Here is a 26,426-nt window from a genome sequence, read left to right on the forward strand (position 1 = left end):
CGTCTGGGTTAGACAGTGACTATATGCAAATCAGCTCTGACCCTGTACCTCATGGGAACAGTCCAGTCCGAACTACCAAGCCATGTCTTTCCCAGTCCGGAATCAAGCATCCAAGGACCGGTTTCTGGCTATCAGCCTTCATAAGCCTGGATAGCTTGACTCCAGTGGTGGTGTGGAGAGCCTGGGACTCACGTCTGAGTATACCCAGCACACTCGGGTTTGAAAATTGCAAAAAACACAGTTGATGGGCAGAATGTAGAACAATGTCATATAGCCAGTGTCTGACCTAGGGTGGTGTGGAGTGCAAAAAAACGATGGATTTAGGCCCAGATCTTTGTACTAGGGTGAATGTAAGACATTGTTCTGCATTCTGTCCAACAACTGTGTTTTTTGCAATTTTCACCCCGAGTGGGCTGGGTGTGCTCAGACGTGAGTCCCAGGCTCTCCACATCACTGGAGTCAAGCTATCCAGGCTGAAGAAGGCTGATAGCCAGAAACCGGTCCTTGGATTCTTGATTCCGGTCTAGGAAAGACATGGCTTGGTAGTTCGGGCTGGACTGTTCCCATGAGGCACAGGGTCAAGGCTGATTTGCATATAGCCAGTGTCTGACCTAGGGTGGTGTGGAGTGCAAAAAAACGATGGATTTAGGCCCAGATCTTTGTACTGGGGTGAATGTAAGACATTGTTCTGCATTCTGTCCATCAACTGTTTTTTTTGCAATTTTCACCCCGAGTGGGCTGGGTATGCTCAGACGTGAGTCCCAGGCTCTCCACATCACTGGAGTCAAGCTATCCAGGCTGAAGAAGGCTGATAGCCAGAAACCGGTCCTTGGATGCTTGATTCCGGTCTAAGAAAGACATGGCTTGGTAGTTCGGGCTGGACTGTTCCAATGAGGCACAGGGTCAAGGCTGATTTGCATATAGCCAGTGTTTGACCTAGGGTAGTGTGGAGTGCAAAAAAACGATGGATTTAGGCCCAGATCTTTGTACTGGGGGTGAATGTAAGACATTGTTCTGCATTCTGTCCATCAACTGTGTTTTTTGCAATTTTCTACCTGTTTTTGCAACACACTGTTCTGCCCTCCCCCCCCCTTATGGCCTTCAACAGGGGACATAGGTCGAAGACCCAGAAACAACTCACTAAATTCTCCTGGACTGCCAAAGGAGGCGCTAAAGACATGACGCAGGAGGGAGTCCAGAAGAACGGACCGCCCTCACCTGCAGCCAAAACTTTGACGCGCGAGGATGTGATGGAGGCCATTGCGGGAGTACGTACTTCTCTTGAGACCCGAATAGACTGTGTTAATATCGAAGTCACCCTGCTGCGGGCGGACCTTCGCAAAATTGACTCCAAGGTCAAAGAAGTGAAGGTTAAAACGGCAGCCCTCATCGATGACACCTCTACCCTCCAGCAGCAGGTGGCCCACCTCCAGAAACAGCAGCATCAGATGAGTGAACTCCTGGATGAATATGAAGGGCGGGCGCGACGAAACAATGTCTGCATCCTAGGGGTTCCGGAGCCCATGGAGGAGCCCGCTGCCGACCTCTTTGTCGAGGACCTCGTGGGGAAACACCTCCGGCCAAAACGACTCCAGTTTTTTCTCTACTGAGAGGGCCCATCGAATCCCGGGAGGTAGGCCGAAACCTGGTGCCCCCCCACGTCCGATCCTTGCCAGGGTCTTCAATTTCGGGACAGGGTCCTCATACTCCAGGCGGCCCAGACGAGTGCACCACTCCAAATTGATAATGCCGCCATAACATTCTTTCCAGACTTTACGACTAAAGTGCAGGCACGCCGTCGCAGCTTCCTGGAAGTCAAGAAGGCGATGCGGGATAAAAGCATAAAATATTCCATGCTATTTCCGGCCAAGTTGAGAGTCGAGGCGGAGGGTAAGACTTGGTTTTTTCTCTCCCCGGAGGAGGCGTGGGGATGGATGGAGGGATGGCGTCCTGCAGGCCAGACCACACGAGATCGTACTGCCTCCGGATCGGGGGCGCATCTAGTCCATTCACCTGTGAATCAGCGGCCGGATACGGAGGTGGATCAAGATAGCGGACAGTGACTCCCGAGGCGGCATACCCCCTATATCTACACAGTCTCCACTGTTTTTGACGTTTGACACCTCTGCCGCAGCTCCGACTCTGATTTCTTTGGGGGCCTTCCCCCACTGTTGGTTCCTTGCATCTGCTTCCTCGAACTGCAGCGGGCCTGTGCAGTAAGTTTATTTGACCTGTGCTTGGTAATATTGTGAACACCTGGACTGGTATGTGTTTTCGGATTATTGTGATATACATCTTTTGTATTCAGTATTGGCGAATGGCACAGTGGTTTTATCTGACTCCCTGTGTATGGTTGGAAGTGCGACGGGCACTCTGCCTAGTTGGGGAGTGGATAGTTTTGAATCCGCGGGCAGGGAGGCAGGGTGTGGGGGGGGGGGGTAGAAGGGTGGGTGGACGATTTTGTTGTGGTTTTCGTGGTTTATGATTGTTTTTGGAAGCAGATTCTATCGCAGTTTTGAGTCCTGTCTTCAATATTGTCTTTTATCCCTCCTAATTATTCGCGGAGTCCTCCTTAATTTTGGACATATTAGACGTCACTGTCCGGCCTTTAGCCCTCCTTCACTATACGAACCACCATGACACAATCCCAAACGAAGGCGCTCACCCTTATGATGTGGAACGTTAATGGGCTTGGGAGCAAGGTGAAGAGAGGAGTGATGCTACAGTATCTCAGGCGTCATGCTCCTGACTTGGTGCTGCTTCAGGAGACGCACCTGATGGGTAACACCTGCCGGGCACTCCGTGGAGGGGGCTACAACCTATTGGTTCACGCTGGTTTCACCTCCGGCTCCCGTGGTACTGGCATTCTTGTCAAGAAAAACCTTCCCCTTACCTGTGAGAAGACATGGGCCGACCCCCTTGGTCGTTTTGCTGTGGTCGAGGCCATTTGGGAAGGGCGACGCTTAAATGTGGTTTCTGCCTACATCCCACCAGCACTAGGCAAATATGCGCTGATGACCCTAGAACGACTTCTGTTAGATCTCCCCCAAGGTACATTAGTCATTGGTGGTGACTTTAATATGACGATGAACGACATGCTAGATAGGCGTCCCCAGCGCAACTCCCATAGGCAGGGCTCAGACCTTACTCAGGCAATAGGACTAGAGGACATATGGAGGACAGTCCACCTGGACCCTTCCTACTTCACACACTACTCCAATGCACACAATAGCATGTCACGCATTGATTATATTTTTTGTCCCATGGCAGATATTGGGGTTTTTCGCAACCCAAAGGGACTTCCTCTGGGTATCTCAGACCATTCTCCGCTCACAGTGAAGCTTACCTATCACCGACAGGTGTCCCGTAGACTCAGTCATTAATCCGTGGCTACTGAAAATCCCTGACTTTAAAGACAGCCTGCTGGAACATACAGAATATTACTTCACTGAAAACCTTGGTTCGGTCCAGTCTGCTGTCACGATCTGGGAAGCGTATAAAGCAGTTATCAAGGGGAGGGCACTGGCGCTTCAGTCTGGATATCTACACAAACAAAACGAGCTACTGCTCCAGGCTGAAACTGATCTGCTCCGCTTGGAGTCAGACCTCAATGCTAACCCATCCGACAAGATGGCTGCCCGTCTCAGTTCTAAATAACGCTAGTACAAGGCATTGGCCTTGGAAAAGGCTCAAGTTAAGCTGTTGCGAACTCGCCACCGAGTCTATGAACTGGGAGATAGGGCAGGTAAAATGCTCGTTTGGCTTGAACGACGCGAACAGGGCTCCAGATGGGTTCCGCTACTGATTCGCCCCGAAGCCTCCAACGTCACTGACCCGCAAGATATTGCTGAGGCCTTCACGGACCACCTGGAACAGGTCTACTCCTCTAGGGTGTACTATTCAGCAGACGAATCCCGACTCCTTCTGGAGGAAATGCGTCTACCTACTCTTTCCAACTTGGACATGACGACCAATCGGGATTCCTTCCAGGCCGCAACACAGCCTTAAACCTCCGCCGTTTGCACAACGTTCATGGCAGGCAGCCCTACATACAAGAGGATGCCGCAATTTTATCACTGGATGCCACGCTAGCCTTTGATTCTATGGAGTGGTCCTACCTTTTTGAGGCCCTGAGGCGCTTTGGTTTTGGCCCAAATTTCATACAGTGGGTCCGACTGCTATACATTGATTTGTTAGGCCAAGTGCAAGTCAACGCCCACACCTCCAGACAATTTTAGCTTCAAAGAGGGACCAGACAGGGTTGCCCCCTCTCCCCTCTGTTGTTTGCACTTACACTAGAGCCCCTAGCCCACTGGATCTGGTCTGATGCCTCCATCAGGGGACTCAGGTGGAATGATGACACAATTGACAAAATCTCCTTATATGCGGATGATATCCATGTTTATGTTTCTTCTCCCAGATCCTCCATTAATAGTTTATTGCATGTCATCACCAATTTTGGTAAATATTCTGGGTTTTCAATTAATTGGTCGAAATCGGTTCTGTATTGTTTGCATGGTCCTCCACCCACCCTTCCGAAGGGATTTACAATCGCCATTGCCAAGGGTGGATTCAAGTATCTAGGCATTTTTGCTACTTCAGATCCCAAACTTTTCTACGAACATAACCTGAAAGGCCCATTACAGAGACTCCATAGTGATGTATCTCACTGGCGTGTGCTGCCTTTATCCCTCCCAGGCAGAGCGGCTCTTTTCAAAATGTTGGCACTTCCGCGTTTTTTATATGTCCTTCAAAATTGCCCTTTCCCGATTGCGGATTCCTATTTCCATGAGCTGGAGGGGGATCTCAGACTTCTCCTACGGGATGGTAAGGAACCTCGAATTGCCCTTCACAAACTTAATCAGGGATGGTACGATGGGGGCATTGCCCTGCCAAATATGCGGCTCTACTATTGGGCCTCCCAACTGGTGGCCACCAACTCCTGGATTCATGGGTCGCCTACGAACCCGGCGTTCCACTTGGAACGCTACCAGACGGGACGAGAAGGGTACCTGGGTGCCTTGTATGGTAAATTCCCCCGAAGTCGTTAGTAGGGCCCATGTCACAAACAATAGCTCTTTGGCACCGTGATACCAAGAGCCTGGGGTGGTCTGACGTGTTTACTAAAGCTACCCCACTCTGGGCCTCACAGAAGCTTGGCCACCATAAAGGATTTGATAAAAAGGACATGATCGGTATCTCCACTCTCTGTGACTGGATCCACAAAGGAAAACTACTGACTTTTGTTGGCCTCCAGCAGCAGCACACTCTTGCCCAGAGCGAGGCCTTCAGATACCTCCAAATTACACATGCTGTCCTCACGAACGTGTCCGACCTTTCCTCCCTTCCAGAGGCCTCACCTCTTGAGGATAGGTTACTTTCGGAACCTCTCCAGACAAAGGCGATATCTTGCACTTACAGCAAGCTATGCAATAACATGCCAGACTCCTTCCAGTCCCTACGAGACAAGTGGCAGGGTGATGCAAGGGACCTAGAGAATGACGAATGGCGATCGGCACTGATGTCCCCCAGGGAAACGGCGATTAATCACTGTTTCAGGTTGAATTAATTGAAGATCTTACACAGAGCCTATATGTCCACTCCTCTCCTGGCCAAAATAGGTAGGCGCCCTGACGATACCGGTCTTTGTGGCTGCGGCCTCACTGGCTCCTTTTATCATGTTCTGTGGGAATGTCCTATAATTCAACAGCTCTGGGACAGGGCGACCCGCAAAATGACAGAGGCAATAGGGAAACCCATCCCCCTTTCCCCTAAAGAAGGGATCCTTAACATATGGGGTCCCACAGACCTCACAGAGGTGAAACTCCAGTGGGTGGCCCTGGGTTTTTTATTGGTGAAACGAGCTGTGGCAATGCAGTGGGGTGACCCTCAGAGACCTCTCCTGGTGGGGTGGGTGGCCGAAAAATCCGTATTTAAGATCAGGGGATGCCCCGGGAAATGGGACAACAAGTGGGGGCACTGGAATGTATATAGAGGTGAAATCTGTACTTCCCCCACTGTTGATATGGCTATGGATAGGGCTGGCCCTCGACGTTGTGATGATCCTTTATGTATTATTCTTTCTATTTTACCCATTATGTATAATTCTGTATTGTATGGGATTATTATTAGATGATGACTCTACTTTTTTTTCAATTAAATGTTAAATCAAAAAAAAAAGAATGAAGAATCGTTGCACAGGGCATAATAAGCATTTAGAACAACTTGTCTCTGGGCCCACGGTGGTTGAAAAAACAAGCAACATTCCAAGCATGTCTGGAGACCCGATAACTGCAATCATAACTTCCCCTCTGAGCACTTCCCTTCATTAATTAACTGCAGGACTTGGCAGTATACAGCCCTATAAAAGCAATACAAACAGAAAACACGATCATCTGCAGCACTAGTCCTGTGAACAACCACCCGACTCCCCTTTTCAGCATCCACTCTGTAAAAAATAATAAGAACTACCGGAAAAGAAATGGTGACAGGGTTGATTGAACTTCTCCAAGAATTTGCAGAATTTCAGTCTTCCACCAGCTTGGCGAATGGAAGGAACATTTACCATCGCCCACCACAGCAACCTCAGGATTAATTACTGCTTGAACCCTGAGAAGAAAAGAAAGTTCATGGGAGAACCATGCAAACAACCGAAGAGCTAACATAAAAACAGACGACTCCATAGAAAAAGCTGGGTCACAGCCAATATGTAATACCAAATCAAGTGCATTAGAGCCAACATGAGGCAGAGAAACATAGGGGTCACCATTACAAATAAAAAGGGACATTTAAAAAAGGAAACTGGAGAGACACAAACGAAATCTGACACGCAAATAGAAAACCCAGAGTGGGAGGACACTGCCTCGCTTCCCATTACTCAGTTTGCTCAAATGCATTATGGTAAATGCAGTGCATGATAGCACTTTACTTTAGTGACAGTCTTTAGTTTTTCAAAATCCCACCCTCCTTTTCCATAAGCAAGGCAGTTTATCAAAGCCAGGATGCAGAAGTTGGAGAATCATAGCTGACAAAAGACTCAAACACAAGACATCCCAACACTGCAACCTAACAGAGAAAAATGTGAAGGTCAGCTGACAAAGAAGTATTGCAGTCTTTCGAGAAGAGAAAGATGGGTATCACAAGCAAAGCGAGATGCAGAAAGAGAAGAGATAGTCACAGCAAGTACAAGACATGAAAACTGAATAATGACAACTAGAACCTGAAAGAGAAATAGGAAAATAAGGCAATCACGACCAGGCAAAGCGAAATTACAGCTAGAAACGAAAGAGGGAAATCACATGATGTACAACAACAAACATTCAGATACAGAAACTAGAGAATCTCATTTTATACCAAAAACAAAACAGCAGAAAATGCAAATGCTACTTACCAGTATGCATCTGTTCTTGGCATGTAGGGCTGCTGACATTCATATCTGTGCATAGATCGCCGCCTAGTGTTGGGTCCGGATGATTGCACATTGTTGTCCTGGAAGAGTCTTCGAAGTATCACGAGATAGGTGGCTCCTCCCCTGGACTACAGTGCGCATGGGCATCGCCTCCATCCCCAGATTGTTTTTAGCCATTGTGGCCGAGATGGAGTGAACTATGTGAGTGATGACCATGCTATGAGCATATACATGAATACTGCAGCTGCTACAGGCACCGGGGAGGAGGGCGGGCGATATGAATGTCAGCAGCCCTACATGCCAAGAACAGATGCATTCTGGTAAGTAGCATTTGCAGTTCGAGGCATGTGGGCTGCTGAATTCATATCTGTGCATAGAATACATAGCAGTCCCCCCATTATTGGCGGCCGCCCGTGCCAGCTGCAGCAGTTTGGAAAAGTGTCTTGAGAACAGCCTGACCTACAGCTGCCTGCTGTTTAGAGTGCACGTCTACACAGTAATGTTTAGTAAATGTATGTGTGGTAGACCATGTGGCTGCTCTACATATATCCTCTAAGGGAATGTTCCCAAGGAAAGCCATAGAGGCCCCCAACTTTCTGGTGGAGTGGGCTCTTTGTGGAATTGTAAGCGTGCGTTTAGCCTTAGCGTAACAGATCTGAATACATTTCACGATCCACCGAGCAATACCAGCCTTGGAAATAGCGTTACCCTTGTGGTGTGATGCAAAGGCAACGAAAAGCTGCTTAGTCTTTCTAAAATCCTTTGTCCTGTCAATGTAATACATTAGGGCCCTTTTAACGTCAAGGGTGTGGAGCATCCGCCCCGCCAGCGACTCAGGATGTTGAAAAAACACCGGCAACTCGATTGTTTGGTTTATGTGGAATTGAGACACAACCTTGGGTAGAAATTTAGGGTTAGTGCGGAGCACCACCCTGTTAGCATGGACTTGGAAAAAAGGCTCTTGGATGGTGAGGGCCTGCAACTCGCTAACCCTCCGTAGCGATGTAATTGCTACTAAGAAAGCCACTTTCCAAGTCAGAAACTGAAGCTCACAAGAGTGTAGTGGCTCGAAAGGAGGACCCATCAGCCTTGTAAGAACCACATTGAGGTTCCATTCTGGAGCTGGTGGTGTCCGTGGTGGAATGACCCTTTTGAGTCCTTCCAGAAATGCCTTGATAGCAGGCACCTTGAAAAGTGAAAGGTGTTGCCTATTCTGGAGGTATGCGGCCATCGCAGACAGGTGAATGCGGATGGAAGAATACGCCAAATTGCATTGGTACAGATGGAACAGGTAACAAATGATGTTCTGAATGGAAGCATCCAGCGGGTTAATGTCGTGGTTCGCACAATAAATGACAAACCGCTTCCATTTAGCCGCATAACATGCTCTAGTAGTGGGCTTTCTTGCCTCCCGAATGATGTCCATGCAATCCGGGGGAAGATTGAGGTAGCCAAACTCTAGGACTTCAGGAGCCAGATCGCCAGGTTGAGCTGTTGCGGATCTGGGTGCTGAATGTCGCCATGGCTCTGCGTCAGAAGGCTGGGCGTGAGATGAAGCCTTTGATGGGGTACCACGGAAAGTTCCAGAAACGTGGTGTACCATGGTTGGCGAGCCCACGTTGGAGCAACCAGGATGAGAGTCATCGAGTGCTGCCTGAGCTTGCGCGCCACCAGCGGTATCAGAGGTGCTGGGGGAAAAGCGTACGCAAATCTGCCTGACCAGTTCATCCATATCGCATTGCCCTGCGATTGCGGGTGTGGGAACCTGGCGGCGAAGCTTTGGCATTTTGCGTTCTCCCTTGTGGCGAACAGGTCTATCTCTGGATGACCCCACCTTTGGAAGTACGGTTGGAGTACTGATGGATGTATCTCCCACTTGTGCATTTGGTGGCTGTGCCTGCTGAGCAGGTCCGCCATCTGATTGTCTTTGCCTGGGAGATGTTCTGCCATTAGGCAAATGTTTCTCTGAATGGCCCGCTTCCACATGCTCTGAGCCAGATGAGACAGCTGCGGAGAGTGTGTGCCCCCCTGTTTCTGAATGTAGTACATGGCCGTCATGTTGTCCATCCGGATCAACACGACCTTGTTGCACAGATGTACTTTGAATGCCTTTAAGGCCATGAAGATTGCCATCAGTTCTAATACATTGATGTGCATCTTCCTTTGCTGTAGTGTCCATAGTCCCTGCACTGTGTAGTGGAGTACATGCGCTCCCCATCCCTGGAGAGAAGCGTCCGTCGTCAGGATAATCTGTGGCACAGGCTCTTGGAACGGTCGACCCTTGCAAAGGTTTTGTGGATTCCACCAATGCAGAGAGTTGTACGCCCGACCGCTCACCAACACTAGGTCTGTTAGTTGCCCGTGAGCCTGAGTCCACTGACGTGCTAAGCACTCCTGAAGCGGACGCATATGTAACCTCGCGTGCGGGACAATGGAGATGCAGGAGGCCATCATGCCTATCAACTGCATGAACACCTTCGCTGGAAGCGAGTGCTGAGGTCTGAATCGTTGGATCAGCGTCTGAATACTGGCGACTCTCACTGAATTTGGCTGCGCAGTGGCCGCCAGAGTGTTTATTGTCGCGCCCAGATACTGCCGTATGTGGCCGGGCTGGAGATGGGATTTTGGGTAATTCAGTGAGAATCCCAGATCGTGCAGGAGATGAATGGTGCGGGACACGTGGTCGGCGCACTGTTGTTCCGACTTTGCCTGAATGAGCCAGTCGTCCAGATAGGGGTAGACTTGGATGTTTTGACGCCTTAGATGCGCCGCCACAGTCGCCAGGCACTTTGTAAAGACCCTGGGCGCTGTGGTGACCCCAAAAGGCAGAACCCTGAACTGGTAGTGCTGGTCTTGAATGGTGAACCTTAGGTACTTCCTGTGTGAAGGATGCAGGGGAATGTGAAAGTATGCATCCTTGAGATCCAGAGTAGCCAGGAAGTCCCCCTGCCGAAGCAGAGGGAGAACCTGCTGCAATGTGAGCATATGGAAATGTTCCGACAGAATGTACCAATTGAGGGGCCTGAGGTCCAGGATGGGCCTGAGGGATCCGTGCTTTTTGGGAATTAGAAAGTACAGAGAGTAAACCCCTGTTCCCCTTTCTTGCAGTGGAACGAGCTCTATTGCCCCTTTTTGCAGCATGACTTGGACTTCCTGCTGCAACAAGTGCAAGTGCTCGCCGGACATAGGACGGTTTCTTGGAGGTATGTTTGGTGGAGTGGAAGTGAGTTCCAGACAATAACCGTATTGGATAAGAGATTTGACCCACCTGTCCGTGGTGATGGATTTCCACGCGGGCAGTAATTGCTGGAGTCTCCCCCGACTGGTGTTGTGTGGTCGGGGGGCAGCGACAAGGCGTCACTGTTTGTTGGTGGTGGAGGACCTGGAGCTGTTATTTCCACGTCCTCTGCCTTTGACGTTGTTGCCCCGGTAACCACCTCTACCCTTGTTGGTGTATGAGGATTGGGTGTTGCTTTTATAGTATTGCGTGGATTGTGATGCCTCCCCACTTGAGGTGCCTCTGTTATTGGAGCGGCGAAAGGAACCACCTCGAAACTGCTGGGACTGTAGGGCACCCATAGACTTAGCAGTGTCAGTTTCTTTTTTCATCTTTTCAAGGGTTGCATCCACTTCTGGCCCAAACAGGTGGTCCGGATTAACTGTTTGGTTTAAGATGGTAGTCTGTATGTCTGGTTTAAAGCCTGATATTCTAAGCCATGCATGCCTACGCAGTAGCACGCTAGTGTTTATAGCTCTGGAGGCAGTATCAGCCACGTCCAGTGCGCACTTAATTGAAGCATTGGTGATAAGCTTCCCCTCCAGAATCAACATTTCAGCTCCCTCCTTGTACTGATCAGGTAAGTGCTGTAGAAGGGTTTCTACGGTTTTAATAGTGTGCCCTATCGTAGCGTGCAAGTAGGGCTTGCATGTTTGAAATGCGCCAAATATTAGCTGCCTGCGCAGCAATACGTTTCCCTGAGGCTTCAAAGACCTTCGATTCTTTGTCTGGGGGAGGAGCATCACCCGTGGTCTGTGAGTTCGCCCGCTTACGTGCGTTGGAGACAACTAAAGAGTCCAGTGGCAACTGTCCCTTGATGTACGTTGGATCAGTGGGCGCTGCCTTGTATTTTTTGTCAATACGAGGATTGATGACTCTTGCCCGGGTGGGCTCCCTGAAAACCTCTGGCGCGTGCTTTAGCACTCCTTTGAGCATTGGCAATGTCTTGACAGTTTTTTCAGCCACCGAGAAAGTGTCAAACAGAAAATCGACATCCACTGGGCCCGCATGGAGGTCGACATCATGATTGGCCGCAGCTCTCTCAATTAGAGCGTTGAAGGCTGCAGAGTCCTCTGTTGGGGAAGTCTTGCAGCAAAAAGCTGCGGCTCGTGTCCTGACTGAGGGTCCTCAGGGTCGCCTCCAGCAGACCATGGCTCATTGACCTCCTCTGGATCCGAGTACGCTGGATAATTGTACTCCTCCTCCTCGTCCCCGTCACCCTCCCCAGTGTTAGAGTGAGTGGGTGAGAGTTCCAGACCTTGTGGAGATGCAGGCTCCATAGGGGCAGAAGTAGCCGCAGAGTCCAACTTCTTTTTGAGTGGAATATGAAAATGCTCCAACACAGGCTCCGGAGTGATCTTCCTTTTAAGGAGAGAGAGCTTGCCTGTGTTGGCATCGATGACAACCTCTCGACGCTCCTCGTCCGCTAGTGGTTGGTGCCGTGGCTTCGGCACTACCAAGGATGCTTTAGGCGTAGACACCAGCTTCAAGGGCACCCCGGCCCCATGTTTCGGAGCGAAAGCCTTCGGCGTAGTCTTCGGCGGCAGCGTGAAGTGGATCGGCGTTTGCGCCTTCGCCGGTTTCTGTGGGGGCTTCGGTGCCACATCCTTCGGCTCGGGAGCCACTGCTTCTTTCCGAATACGTTGAAGGGACTCCGTGACTTTTTTGGTAAAGGACGGGGAGGGCTGGACCGGCTCGAGAGAGTCCTCCGAGTCCGGATTCGGGTCGGCGACCAAAGGCGCAGTCTTCGGAGCCGACACAGCACCTCCCTTGGCTTTGTCGACCGGGATCGATGCAGCCAGAGACTTGGGGTCGTCCTGACGCTTTTTCGAGGCTTTCCTAGGGTCATCGACCTTCTTGGCGTCGACGCGGCTTTTCAGAGCGTCGACCAGCTTCGGCGCCGACGCAGCTGCGTCGGGCGTTTTCGCCTTCGGCTTCGACACGGGGGTCTTCGGGTCGGCCATCTTGGCGTGGCTCTTGATCTCGGCGGCCATTTTGGATTTCTTCGGCGCCGAGGCCTCTGGAGCCTTTGATCCCACCAGTGCGACTTGCACTTTCGGTTTCGATACAGATGGTGCGGACCCTGATGGCTTCACTTTCGGTTTCTGTACCGGGAGTGGCGCGTCACCAATGTCCGTGGCCGAGTACTTAGGTCTTGGGTAAGGCCCGAAGGCGATCCCTCGACCTGGGCCTTATGCTGGGGTTCGGCCCCGGAGTCAGTATGAGGATGCTCCTCTTCCGAGCTATCCTCCACGGTGGCAATGGCCCCGTCGTCGTCCCCTACCTCCTCGACGACTTCCTCGAACTCTTCATCTCCTGTGTCGTAGTTTTCATCCTCCGACGCCGGGTTAGAGTCCGAAACCTGTAGGACGGCGTCGTCTTCAACCTCTTCTTCAAAGATGTTGGTTGGAGGGGGCGCCGATAACTGGGCCTGCAGTCTCGCAGCCCGACGTAGCTTGAGAGTCTTCTTCGACCGGAACTTGGAGCAGGCCATACACCTGGCCTCGTCGTGGTTCGGCGACAAGCATCTGTTGCACACTGGGTGCACGTCGAGGTGTGAATACTTTGAGGCACACACTGGGCACCTCTTAAACGGAGTTCGTTCCATGTTGAAGTAGTCTGGAGCGTCGTGTAGGCCCGTCCGCGCCGACAGCACGCGGAAGGGCAGCAAGTGTTCGGAGCCGATGAATAAACCAACCCGAACGATGGACAATACCGACGCGAGTCCTAAAGACCTTTTGGTCTCAAGTAAGGAAAGTTAAACAACTATCGATTCCGACAGAGGGAACCGAAACACATCCGAACCCAATGGCGGAAAAAAACAATCTGGGGATGGAGGCGATGCCCATGCGCACTGTAGTCCAGGGGAGGAGCCACCTATCTCGTGATACTTCGAAGACTCTTCCAGGACAACAATGTGCAATCATCCGGACCCAACACTAGGCGGCGATCTAGGCACAGATATGAATTCAGCAGCCCACATGCCTCGAACACACACAGCCAACAGCTGATTTGAAAGCAGGAGAATCAAACTTCATACTAAAAACACAAACATTGCAGGCAGCGGAGGACGTAGAAATAAGAATATTACAGTCCGTATCAGACACGAAATTAGAGAAACACAGCCAAGAGAGCAAGAATGGGAATCAAAACTAACACCAGGAGGAGGAGCTACGCGGGCATCCAAGATGGTGGCGTGAGCAGAGAGCTCCCGAGACCCGCGCCGCCCTTCTTTATCTATCCTGCAATTATCCTGATCACTTCGACGGGCTTTTGAAGTACTACTCTCACTGATGCTGTCGATCCTTTTTTGGTCGAAATCGGACCTTGGGGACCATTTTTCTGTCGTCTTCAACTTCCTGGCCTAACCACGGACGCAACCGGGGCCTCGGCTGCCTGCCATGGCCGAGCTGTAATGCAACAACAACGGCTGCCTGGCATCTGGCCCACCGGTGGTGTGCCACTTTCACTTTCGGTTTCCGGCCTCATCGTCTCGGTCTCCTCCTTCTTTGTCCTCGCCTGCCACTCTCACAGTGAACGCTTTCCATCTTTGGACTGGCAAGGAGGCCTGTGGTATTCACTCTTCGAACTACACTTCAGAGTTTCTGGACTTATCATCTTCCCGCTGAACTTTGGTGCCCTCGGCCGCCGCTGACTGTGACATGGTGACGAAACCTGAGGCGGAAAAACGCAGGAAGACTGTAACTCGTGGGGGGGGGGGGGGAGGGGGGGGGGGAGGGGGTCGATCCAGTCTAATATAATCGAGCGCTACACCCAGCCGAGAGGCTCCCCCGGTGTCACCAGTGTGGGCTCTGAAGGCCCTCAAACGGACATGTCGTCTTCCTCTGAAGTGTCACTCCAAGACCTATTGGCTGCCATCTCTGGACTTAAGGCTGATATGAGTCAGCAATACGAAGCCATCATGTCCAAGATAGACACGGTGGCTGTGGATGTCACTCTTATTCGAGCCGATCTGGCCAAAACGAACGAGAGGGTGAAGGCACTAAACCTGAAGGCGTAGAGTCTGGTGACGGACATGGCGGAGGCGCAATCCGAGATCGGGAATCTGCGTTCCTCGCACGATCTACTGCTCAAACGCATTGAGGACTACGACAATAGGGCCAGGCGAAACAACATACGCCTGGTTGGAGTGCCGGAAAGTGATGGTGCTGCCTCGATCGATTTACTGGTCGAGGAACTTATAGTTGCTAAACTCGCTCCGGTTGGACTCAGCAAGTTCTTTGCCGTAGAGCGTGCCTATCGTTTCCCAGGAGGACAAGTGAAGCCAGGAGGCCCGCCGAGGCCTATCATCGCAAGGCTATTTCACTATTGAGACAGAGACGCTATCCTGCAGGCCGCCCGTAAACACGGCCCGTTGAAATACGACAATAACTCTATCTCCATCTATCCTGATTTCACTCCCCAAGTGCAACGACAGCGATCTGGGTTCCTCGGAGTGAAGCGTCGTCTAAGGGACCGGGGACTGAAGTACGCCATGTTGTTTCCAGCTCGATTGCGGATTGAGTTCAGAGAACGTGCCTATTTTTTTGATCAGCCGGACCGTGCTGCTGACTGGTTGGACTCTTTGCCAACAGATGACTCTGAGAGCGGTGGCCCTGGTGGTGCGGAAGGTGGTGCGACGGCCCAGGAGTGATATGGGCCCCCGGAGGTCCGACTTGAGACTACGAACTCTACAGAGTAAATTAACTGTGGGCTCTATGTTTATGCCCGTGGCGGTGCGGGTGCGGGTGATTTCTCCCTTCCTCCTCGGGGGGTTCTTTGTGTAGATCAGATGGGGCGACAGGCACACTGCAGTTTGGGGTGGCTTTTTAGTCAGCAGGGGTGCAGGGTGGGGGGTGTTGTAACGGGTTCTTGGTTGGGGGATGGTTCTTGGGGACTTGGTTGTGTTTCGTTTTGTTTGTTATGTTCCTTTTTTCACGGTATTTCACTGATTGCAAATATTCCGAACTTGTGGTTGTGGGGGAGGGTTGGGGCAGATTGCCTTTGCTGCGATGGGGGGGGGGGGGGGTGACAGAATCAAACGTGGCATTGTGTTACAGTTACTGAGGCGACATGCCCCTGATGTTGTGTTCCTTCAGGAAACCCACTTAATCGGTAATGCTTGTAAGGCTCTCGACCGTCGAGGCTACCGATTGATCGCACATGCTGGTTTCACCTCTGGGTCCCGGGGAGTGGGTATCATGGTGAAGTCCTCCCTACCCCTTGCTATTGACGATGTTATATTGGACGATCGGGGGCGGTATGCTGCTGTCTCCGGGAGGTGGGAGGGTAAAGAAATTGTGCTAGTGGTTGTATACATTCCCCCGGGACTGCAAGCTACCACCTACGCCAACCTCGGCAAGACTCTTCTTGGTCTCCCTGATGGACTGTTAATCATGGGCGGGGACTTCAATTCTGTTATGTCTGGCGAATTTGATCGGCTGCCCTCTAGAGTCCTGCCGCCATCCCAGATGTGGCTCAATGAGATGGCAGATACTTTTGGTCTGGTGGATGTTTGGCGTTCACTGCACCCGTCGCTCCTGCAGTATACCTTCCACTCTGGTGCACATGGCAGCCTCTCTCGTATAGACTATTTCTTTATGCTGGCCTCCACTCTGTCCACTGTCCGGCAGGTTCGACATCTTCCCCGGGGTATCTCGGACCATTCCCCCTTGGTGGTCAGGATTTCGGTGGGTGGTCTGCTCGGCAACAGGATCCCCCCTGTCCCTCCCTGGCACTTCCGAAACCCCCGACTCCGCGCAGATATGGTGAAGGCAATTGACTGTTACTTTGATGAGAATGTGGGCTCGGTCACCTCCCCTACTGTTCTGTGGGAGGCCTTTAAGACGGTTATCAGGGGTTCTGCGTTATCTCTCATTGCTGCTGAGCGTAGGGCTAAAAGAGAGGCTGTTCTGGCCCTTGAGACTGAGATCACTGCGCTTGAAAGTGAGCTGGGTGGGGACGACACGCCTGCACTGTTGCACACTCTGGAACTAAAACAGGCTGACTACAAGGCTTGTGTCACTGATGCTGCTAAGTTAATGCGCGCGAATCAACTGGGCCGGCTGTATGATGTGGGTGACAAAGCTAGCAAACTCCTGGCATGGCTGGATGAGGCTGAACGAGCGAGTCGTGTTGTGCCTGTTATTGTTCGCGAATCTGGTGAGAATGTCTCCGACCCAGGCGAGATTGTTGATTGTTTTGTGGACCACTTCCGGAAGGTTTATACTCCTGTTAGTGATCGTGATGAGGCCGATTCCAGGCTATTATTGCGTGATATAGCTCTGCCTACTGTATCGGAGGAAGAGGGCCTTGTTTTGGAGGCCCCTTTCACCGTTGATGAGATTGCCCTTGCCATCCGATCGTTACGCTCGGGTAAGGCGATGGGCCCGAACGGGTTGCCCATCGAACTTTACAAACTCTGTCCGGACAAGATGGCCGCCCATCTGCGCAACAGGTTTCTCGATGCAGTTGAGGCTGGTAGCCTCCCACTTGAGCAGCGCCTAGCTACCATAGTGGTCATTTATAAAGATGGCAAGCCTCGTGACCGTTGTACCTCCTGCCGCCCCATTTCCCTGCTAAACGCGGAACCCAAAATCCTGGCCAAGGTTCTGGCCATCGGTTGTTGAAGGTGATTTGCGACCTGATCCATCCGGATCAATCCGGTTTCATTCCGCACAGGAACACGGCCCTTAACCTGCGCAGGCTTCATGGTGTTCTCGCGAGGGCTGCAACTCTCGCGGAGCCGGCAGTGGTGGCCTCCCTAGACGCCACTATGGCTTTCGACACCATCGAGTGGCCCTATCTCTGGGCGACCCTCGCTAAGTTTGGCTTTGGTCCTAATTTTATTGCATGGGTCAGGCTCCTTTACGAACGACCACTGGCTCAGGTTGTGGTAAATGGCAGATGCTCTGACCCCTTCCCATTAGGTCGTGGCACTCGTCAGGGCTGTCCGCTTTCCCCGCTTCTATTTGCGCTTGCGCTTGAACCCCTTGCGGCATGGCTTCGGTGGGAACCCTCGATTAAGGGGATTCGGTGGTCACCAGATCTCGAGGATCCCGTCTCATTGTACGCCGATGATATCCTTCTCTATCTCACTTCCCCTCAAAAGTCTCTTAACGTCCTCTTCGACGTTCTTACGTCCTTTGGTAAGAACTCTGGACTAGTCATCAATTGGACCAAGTCCTGTGTTTATGTTATAGCCGGGGTTTTGCCACCTCTGCCTCGCAGGTTCCCCATTTTGGTGGCGACGGACGGCTTCAAATATTTGGGGATCTATGTCTCTATGGTCTCTTCGGTCCGCTATGAGCGGAACCTGTATGCTCCGCTCCGCCGACTCAAGCAGGATGTAAGAAGGTGGCGTGAATTGCCCCTATCTCCATTGGGCCGAGCGGCGCTCTTCAAAATGATGTCGCTCCCCAGATTTTTTTATGCCCTGCAGAATTTTTTCGACCCTGTCCCTGCTCGCTACTTTCGTGAGGTCGAGAGTCTAGAGCGACAACTGATTTGGGATGGTTGTGCCCGTATTGCATTGTCCAAGCTTACTCTCTCATGGTACGATGGTGGTATTGCTTTGCCGGATATTAGACGCTATTACTGGGCCTCACACCTGAGCGCTATCAACCATGCGACGTACTCTCCGGAACCTGCCCCCGCCTTTGCTCTGGATAAACTGTTATTGCCCGGTGGCAACTTTAATAGGGCTCTGTACTCAAAGTCACCCGTCCGGCTCCTTACAGGTCCAATGAAGTGTGCGGTGCGGGCCTGGAGGGATGCTACTGTGGCCACGGGCTGGGGTGGTAAGCTGACGCGTATGACGCCACTGTATGACTCGGATCGGTTGGGCAACCTGTGGAAGACGAAAGGGTTTGATTAGTGGGACATGATTGGGATTAGTAAGGTGGAGGATCTATGGGCACGGGGCGCTGTGAAGTCCTTCACTGTTTTGAAACTGGAATACCGGCTCGATGACAGGGAGCACTTCCGATATATGCAGGTTCGACATGCCTTGTCCTCCGTCTTTCCCCTGGTACCGATATTCCGCAATCATCCCCTTTGGAAGATCGTGTCTTGGACGGCCATGTCCCCGATAGCACGATTTCCTTAATATATAAAAAGCTAGTCAACAACAGGTCTGACCAACTTGAGAAACTTCGTGCTTCTTGGACTGCTGACGGGCTCGAACTCGACGACGAGGACTGGCAGTCCGCTGTATCCTCCCCTAAGAAGGTGGCTATCCCGGCTCGGCTTCGTTTTGTCCAGCTGAAGATCCTCCACTGTGTGTATGTGACCGGAATGCGTCTGGTACGAATGGGTTTAGTTTCGGATGGACGATGCAGGCGTGGGTGCGGTATGGATGGTACCTTCCTTCATGTTTTGTGGGAATGCCCGATGATCGCGGCCTTCTGGTCTAGAGTGCATGATGTTATGGGTCGTGTCACCGGGATCCCCCTCCTTCCCGAAGCACGACGTTGTCTGCTTAATGTGTGGGAGCCTTCGGATTGCAACGCTGCCCAGACGCTCTGGGTCACTCTGGGAAACATGGTCGCGAAGAGAGATATAGCTCAGCTCTGGGGCTCCCCTAGACCACCATTGCTCAGTGCCTGGAAGGAGAACATGGACTGGTGCATGTTCCGAGAAAAAACTGTGTATGAGGCACGGGGGCGTTCCAAGAAATGGTCCAGGGTCTGGGCTCAGTGGAATTCGTACCGCGGAGATATTTGCTCCCCTCCACTTGATTATGAGGCTCCTCTCCCCTCTTCTCCATGATTGACGTTCCGTTTCCAGTTTTCCGTATTTCCTCTGTTTTTCCCCTTCATGCTCGCCCCCCCTCGCCAGATGTGTTCCTTTATTTCTTTGTTTTATCCCCCCTCCCCCCCTCCTACGACCCTTGCCAGTATGATACCATGTGTTTGTGTGTTATTGTTTTTCTCGTCAAAATCATAAAATTAAACCTTTTTTATCCTATTTGATATGGTGCTATGTTCCACATGACAGTGTATGCTCAAGAGATTGCTTTAACAGTGTACTGTCTCCTAATTTCCTTTTTATCCATCCGTTTGTGTCATAGCGGCCGGCCCCCCGGGGTTGTAGGCAGACGCTGTGTACTGTGCTTTTATAAATAAAGGTTTAAAAAAAAAAAAAAAACTAACACCAGAACGACGATATTGGGCAAACTACTGAAAAATAAAAAGTTACCTCTAATCCTACTTCTTCATGAAAACAATTACGGAATAGGTCTATGTACACAACATGGTAATACATCACAATTAAAAACATTTTTAAGGAAGAAAAGAATATCACTCAAGAAGATGATAGTCAATAAGCTTGTTCAAAGTAGAATCAATTGAACATGCCCCCCACTTTCTACTGAGATGAACAACATCAAAGCCTATGATGGTTGAATCACAAACTCTTGAAAGCAGAAGGGTGTGGGAGAGTGGCAGAGTTGGATGTCTCGTAACAAGGAAGCATCGTCACAGTTTTTTTGTCAAAACGGTCTTCACAGATTTTCTAAAGTGACACTATTACAACACATCATAGTGTGATCCCGGTCTCCTAGCATATAATTATACTGGGGGATCAGTTGCTACTATCATTTCACAAAGATACAGAATTACGGCACAATGTATTTACTCTCTAACAATAGGTACACAATTACCACAAACCCCCCAAACAATCGGCACAGGGGAGTGTAATTTAGTATGTACGGGTACGGCCAGTGTGTGTGGTTTATTGCTATTGACGTTGGAATCGAATCACCAGGAAGGGTGTACTCTCACTCAGTTACCAGTCGGGTGGCTCTCTTAGATCTGGAAAAAGTGATGTGCTGTGTTGGACACAACAGTAGTGGAAGTCCACTGGAGAGATATGTTATCAACAGAAGTTTTATAAGTTATTGGATCTTTCTGTCATATGCTTCATCGTGAGAGACTGCTGTAGTCTGGTATGCCATTGTGTCAGACAAGGGGTTTCCTTCTGTTTCCAGGCAGACAACACCGCCATCTTTGCAACCCAGTGGCAAAGCCAGTGTAGGGATCGATCAACCACGATCAGATATTTGAGGGAATCATATCCGAGACCCAGTAGTGTAAAGCCAAACTCATCTGGAAGGGAATATCCTAAAATGTCTTTGATCTGAGCTAATATTTCTGCCCAAAACGGGGGGATAGTAGGGCAGTCCTAGCAGATATGTCGGAACTCCTCAAACATAATTCTGAGGTATTGTAGAAGATTTTCCGCAATTTGGTAGGATAGAGGTACCAGTCATATAATACTTTATAGTGGCCCTCCCAGATTCCTATGGGATGACTGAACCTGGGTATATATCTCCAAAGCTTACTCCTTTGTGTGACCTAGATGGGGCTGCCTAGTATACACTCCCACAAGCCCATGTGATGTGACAGAGAAGTCGTAGTTGAAATCAGTAAGGAGTAGAGAAAAGAGATACATTATTTAGAGCCAGCACCACCTTTGACAAAACGTTAAATGGGTTGGAGATTTCTATTGGCTGCCTCATGAACCTCCGAATGGAGAACCCAGTGTCTGAGTTGAGTGCAGTAGTAGTGTTATGACGTCGGTAGATGGGAAGTCCCTCTGGCAGTGCTCGAATGTTAGAATATCCCAGTTGTGGAAAAGGTCTGAGACAGTAAGGCAACCCCTCTCCTTCCACACTTCAAAGCGTCTCGAATGCAAAGCTGCAAGGAACACTGGATTATAATGAATGAAGTGAGGGGTCAGGGGGTCCAGGTCACCTTCTTATTAATCTTGGACCAGATTCGTAGGGTAGTTTTGGTGGGAGTCCCGAGGTACGCATTTAGCAGACGGTCTGCTTTGAGTTTCCACAGGAGGTCCCAAATGTATCTGCCTGACATATTGAGCCAGTGTTTGTCAGACTCCCGTGCCAACCACTCAGCAATTACTCTCAACTGAGCCGCCTCATCGTAAAGTTCTAAATCTGGAAATGCTAATCCCTTGGAGCCCCTCCGGAGTCTGAGTTTTTGGTAAACAATACAAGCCCTCCAACCCTGCCAGATGAATCCTTATAATCATAGATGGCAAAGCTTGGAGGAAACCGCTATCTAACTCAATTGGCAGCCTGTGGAAAAGATACAAGAGTCTCAGCAGAATGGTCACTTTGATTACTTGAATACATCCAAGCCATGTGATATACATGGGAGCACATCTACGAAAAATCTCATTAAGTTGTTAAAGGAGCTGAGGATAGTTAGCCTTGAAGAGGTGCGAGTCAAAAGATCTGGGTTTAATCCATCACCGTTCTTTAGCCCACTCTGTCACCCCAGTTCAGACATGGCTATATGCAAATCAGTCTGACCCTGTGCCTCATGGGAACAGTTCAGCCCGAACTGCCAAGCCATGTCTTCCATGGACCGGAAACAAGCTTCTGAGGACCGGTTTCTGGCATTCCAGCCGTCTTCAGCCCGGCTTGCTTGAATCCAGTGGCAAAGTGAGCAAGGGACTCACGTCTGAGCATACCCTGCCACATTTATGGCGGCCAAAAGCGGTTCAAAAGGGGGTGGTGATGGACGGAGCATCTGAATCAATCAAACACTCACACCCAGTCAAAAGATCTGGGTTTAAACCATCACCGTTCTTTAGGCCACTCTGCCACCCAAGTTCAGACATGGCTATATACAAATCAGTCTGACCCTGTGCCTCATGGGAACAGTCCAGCCCGAACTGCCAAGCCATGTCTTCCGTGGACCGGAAACAAGCTTCCGAGGACCGGTTTCTGGCATTCCAGCTATCTTCAGCCCGGCATGCTTGAATCCAGTGGCAAAGTGAGCAAGGGACTCACGTCTGAGCATACCCTGCCACACTTATGGCGGCCAAAAGTGGTACAAAAGGGGGTGGTGATGTACCGGGGCATCTGAATCAATCAAACACTCACACCCAGTCAAAAGATCTGGGTTTAATCCATCACCGTTCTTTAGCCCACTCTGCCACCCCAGTTCACACATGGCTATATGCAAATCAGTCTGACCCTGTGCCTCATGGGAACAGTGCAGCCCAAACTGCCAAGCCATGTTTTCCGTGGACCGGAAACAAACTTCCGAGGACCGTTTTCTGGCATTCCAGCCGTCTTCAGCCCGGCTTGCTTGAATCCAGTGGCAAAGTGAGCAAGGGACTCACGCCTGAGCATTCCCTGCCACACTTATGGCGGCCAAAAGCGGTACAAAAGGGGCCCATTTTCTGGCATAGGTGTATTTTAAATGAATTGGAATGTGATTGGAGGAGGCTGGCATAATAATGTCTTCGCCATGTGGGCACTCCCTGACAAAATTAGGTGGCCAGTCTTTTTCCGCTAGAAGAATGTCATAACCCTTAGAGAGCTTCTCCCAAAAGAGATCTCTTTTTTTCCCAGTGTTGTCCTCCTCCATCTGGAGCGTTGCTTCATATAACTTATGGGGTACACTAACCCAGGTATCAGCTGTTTCAACTTGGATGTACTCATTCAAGTCCACTGTCTCCAGATGATCCTTCAAGATCTGGCGAGCTATGGTGACTTCTGCGGCGCTGTCCAGCATTGTCTGGGCCCAATCCCTGTTCTTGAGTTGTGTCCTCAAGATCCTCGGCATGTCTGATTTTTAGACCTGCTACCTTCTTTTGGGTGAATTGACCTTTCTTATTTTTTGGAACGTGTTGATCGTCTTTGGACTTCACACATTCTTCTTTGTGTTCTGACTGTCCGCTTCTTTCCGATTTCTGTGACGAAGTCTGAAAGGTACGAGAGGAACGTGTTTCAGTATCTTGATATCTATCAGGTTTTTTCAAATTATCCCTGTTCCTGAGGTTATATCTCTTTTCAGAGGGCTCCTTTTGTCCTTTTGAGGAAACCTTCCTCGGGATTGAGAACGCTTCTCTTTAGAAGTTTGTTTAGTGTTCTCCCACTTCTTTTTAGGAATAGTGAGAGTGGTTTTAATAAAGACCTTTTCAGGACTTTCAGTTAGTTGGGGTTTTAATGGTTTCCCACCCAAACTATCTCTACCTAGTTCTTCGGAGGATTTTTCAATTATTCTGGCCAGTTCATATGGTTGCTCAGTTACATCAAATTCATTATTCTGGCCAGTTCATATGGTTGCTCAGTTGCATCAAATTCACGTAATTTTTGGCGGATCGCCACAGATGATGCCTCACCTTTAATATTGGCTAATATTTTAGTTGAGACCTGTTTGAAATCTCTCAATAGTTTCATATCCTGATTTAAAGCAGGCTCTGCCCCATATTCATTTTGAATCTGTTTAAGGACATCTTGTATTACCCCCATAGACGGAACACCATGTGTTTTTGTGTAGATTGCAGCAAAGACTGTACCCCAAGTGTCACAGTCCTCCAGGTCTGGTGCAATCTCCATTAGTAAACAGATTGTTAGAATCCTGTGTTTCTCATGAGGGGTAGTACCAGGAAATACTGTCTCTATTTGAGTAATCTTTTGAGCTATCCAGAATGGAATTTGTTCCCTTTTTGCGGCCAATTTACCAATGACTGATTGTATAGTCTGTGGTGTTATTTTATTTGTGTTCCCCTGGTAAAGGGTTTGCTGTGGAATCCTTATAGGAGGTTGGACTGTTAGAGTCCGCATGACATAATGAACCAATTGTCTATGGATTTTGATTAGTTGTTCTAGTTGAACTCATAGTTCTGCATCCGTCATTTCTTCAATGTCAGGATGTGGTGTATAGCTGGTTAGTACCGGCCATGTTGCTCCTGGTCTACCTAGTGGACCGGGCCTGGTAATATGAATTTGATGTTGTAGGGTGCCTTAAACCAGAGCACATGCTTTTGGTATGTTAGTGGGATTTCAAATCCTCGAAAGGAGTGTATTCCGTTGGATGTTCCTCTACTTTGTAGAAGTGAAACACATGTGATACTGGATTTGCTTCAGGGAAGAAAATCCATGAATAGAATACCTCGGTCTGCCAATATTCATGTGCCTCTATCACAAAAATTACCCTACCACCTGTTAGTGATAGGCCATTTGTTATAAGCTTTATAGTGATGATTTTCCTTAAGTTTTCCAGGATGATTATAGCATCCGGGTCGTCTTGTTGGAAACCTGTAACGTCTAAGCCCGGTTGGGTTTCAGTTGCTGCAGCTCCACCAGTTGCGTTGTTGCCGTCATTATTCGACATTGTTTAATGAAAGTTGCAGAGCAAGTTTCAAGGAAACAAAGATAAGGTGCACAATATTTTGGAACACTGTATCCTTCAACGTTTAACAAATCAAAAACTAATACATAGGATTTTTGTCCTACTCAGTTATGGCGGATATTTTATCCTCTTACCCACTCCAGACGTCTATTGGAGTATTTTACGGGAATAAGGGGTCTCTGAGAAAAGCACGACTGAGTTACTTTAGTATCTAGCGTTAAATTAGTGCCTTACCAAACGTTGAGCGCCATGTAGTGTAGTTCCTATATTCCCAATAGGCTCTGCGCATTGGAATAATATATACGATAGATTTGACGTAGGACTTATGTCTACTAGGTCTTTATTGAATATACTAAACTTAATTGTGAGTGCCAGCTAGCTCAGAGGTCACTAGAAACTTTCTCGAATTCACAAGAAGGGATTAGTTGCTGACAACCGCATAAACATGACAACTTTGTTTTCCAAGAATAAGAAATATATCTCTAGAGTCGTGGAAACAATAGATACATATTTTACTCAGTCAATCGTGCATGCTTAGTTTCAACAGAGGTGCAGAGAAATAGAGAGACTGGAGTTTTCAATAAAAGGATTTATTGAACAGTCTTCTTTCTCATGCAAGTAAAGTGAACTGCTACAATCCTAATGCAGGCTGCAAAGTATAATGCATATAGCGAGAATAGAATTATAAAATAATACTGTAAAAGCATTGTATGGTTTCTAAACCATATAAAAGTACATACATAAATAACAATGGCTAAAAGTAATCAACAGGTACTTCTAAAATACGCCTACCCCAATGTACCTAACCTAAGTCTAGTACGCGGGAAAGAGTAAGTATTTGTGTAGCATAGGTTTTGGTTTTCTTTGCCAAGAATCTATCCAAGATTTCTCTTAGCATCTAATCAGCTCCATACCTTTAGTTTAGAATGAGGGGGGTCTGGTATCTCTTGTCTCGGGACTTGATTTCCCAACACCCCGCAAGGGGAGCTTGGAAGCATAGGAGCTGGATTCTCGCAGAGAGAAATGCAGCCTCTCAATCAGTGCGTCAGCTGGAGGGTCGGCTTCCTTCGGCACTTGCTGTAACAAGCTGCGTCGGGCAAGTAGATAGTCGAACTGCTCCGAACCACAGTGACTTGCTAGAGCAAGTGAAGGCATATATGTACCTTGAAGGTGTGAGAAGTTGGCCTGATATATGATGTTCACTAGTTCTAGTGACCACCTTGTATCAGTCCAAACAACCCTTATGGTGATTGGTTGTAAGTCAACCTTATAGACCAGCTATCCTAGTACCGTGGACAAAAGCAGTCTTTAGGCTAAACTCTTTATGGCATGTGAAGCCAGCTGTTTTACCAAACATAACCTTTGAATACCAAATGAAAAGGACACCACACAGGTAGTTATGAAAATAAACAGTTATTTATTAACTAACAACACCTCTGAACTCTTTATGAGGTCAGAGGGCTAAGCACATGACAAACTCTTAGGAAAAATACGTTTAAGTTGCACAATTTACAATGGTGCTCTAGGGGCACGACAAACCATATACTAGATAAATGGAATGCGAAAGTCA

General features: G+C 49.4%; 1 protein-coding gene across 2 annotated transcripts in view; it reads right to left on the reverse strand.

The window, feature by feature from the left end:
* The window catches only part of GPAT2 (glycerol-3-phosphate acyltransferase 2, mitochondrial), a 1,776,577-nt gene that overhangs the window by 1,094,062 nt on the left and 656,089 nt on the right, over positions 1 to 26,426 (reverse strand). For both annotated transcript variants that reach the window (XM_086944751.1, XM_086944750.1), the window contains exon 6: positions 6,472 to 6,609. In XM_086944751.1, coding sequence (XP_086800877.1) covers positions 6,472 to 6,609 — 138 coding nt within the window. The remainder of the gene's footprint in view (positions 1 to 6,471; positions 6,610 to 26,426) is intronic.

This window comes from Lissotriton vulgaris, chromosome 11 (genome assembly GCF_964263255.1).
Source record: "Lissotriton vulgaris chromosome 11, aLisVul1.2, whole genome shotgun sequence".
In the NCBI taxonomy this organism is placed as follows: Eukaryota; Metazoa; Chordata; class Amphibia; order Caudata; family Salamandridae; genus Lissotriton; species Lissotriton vulgaris.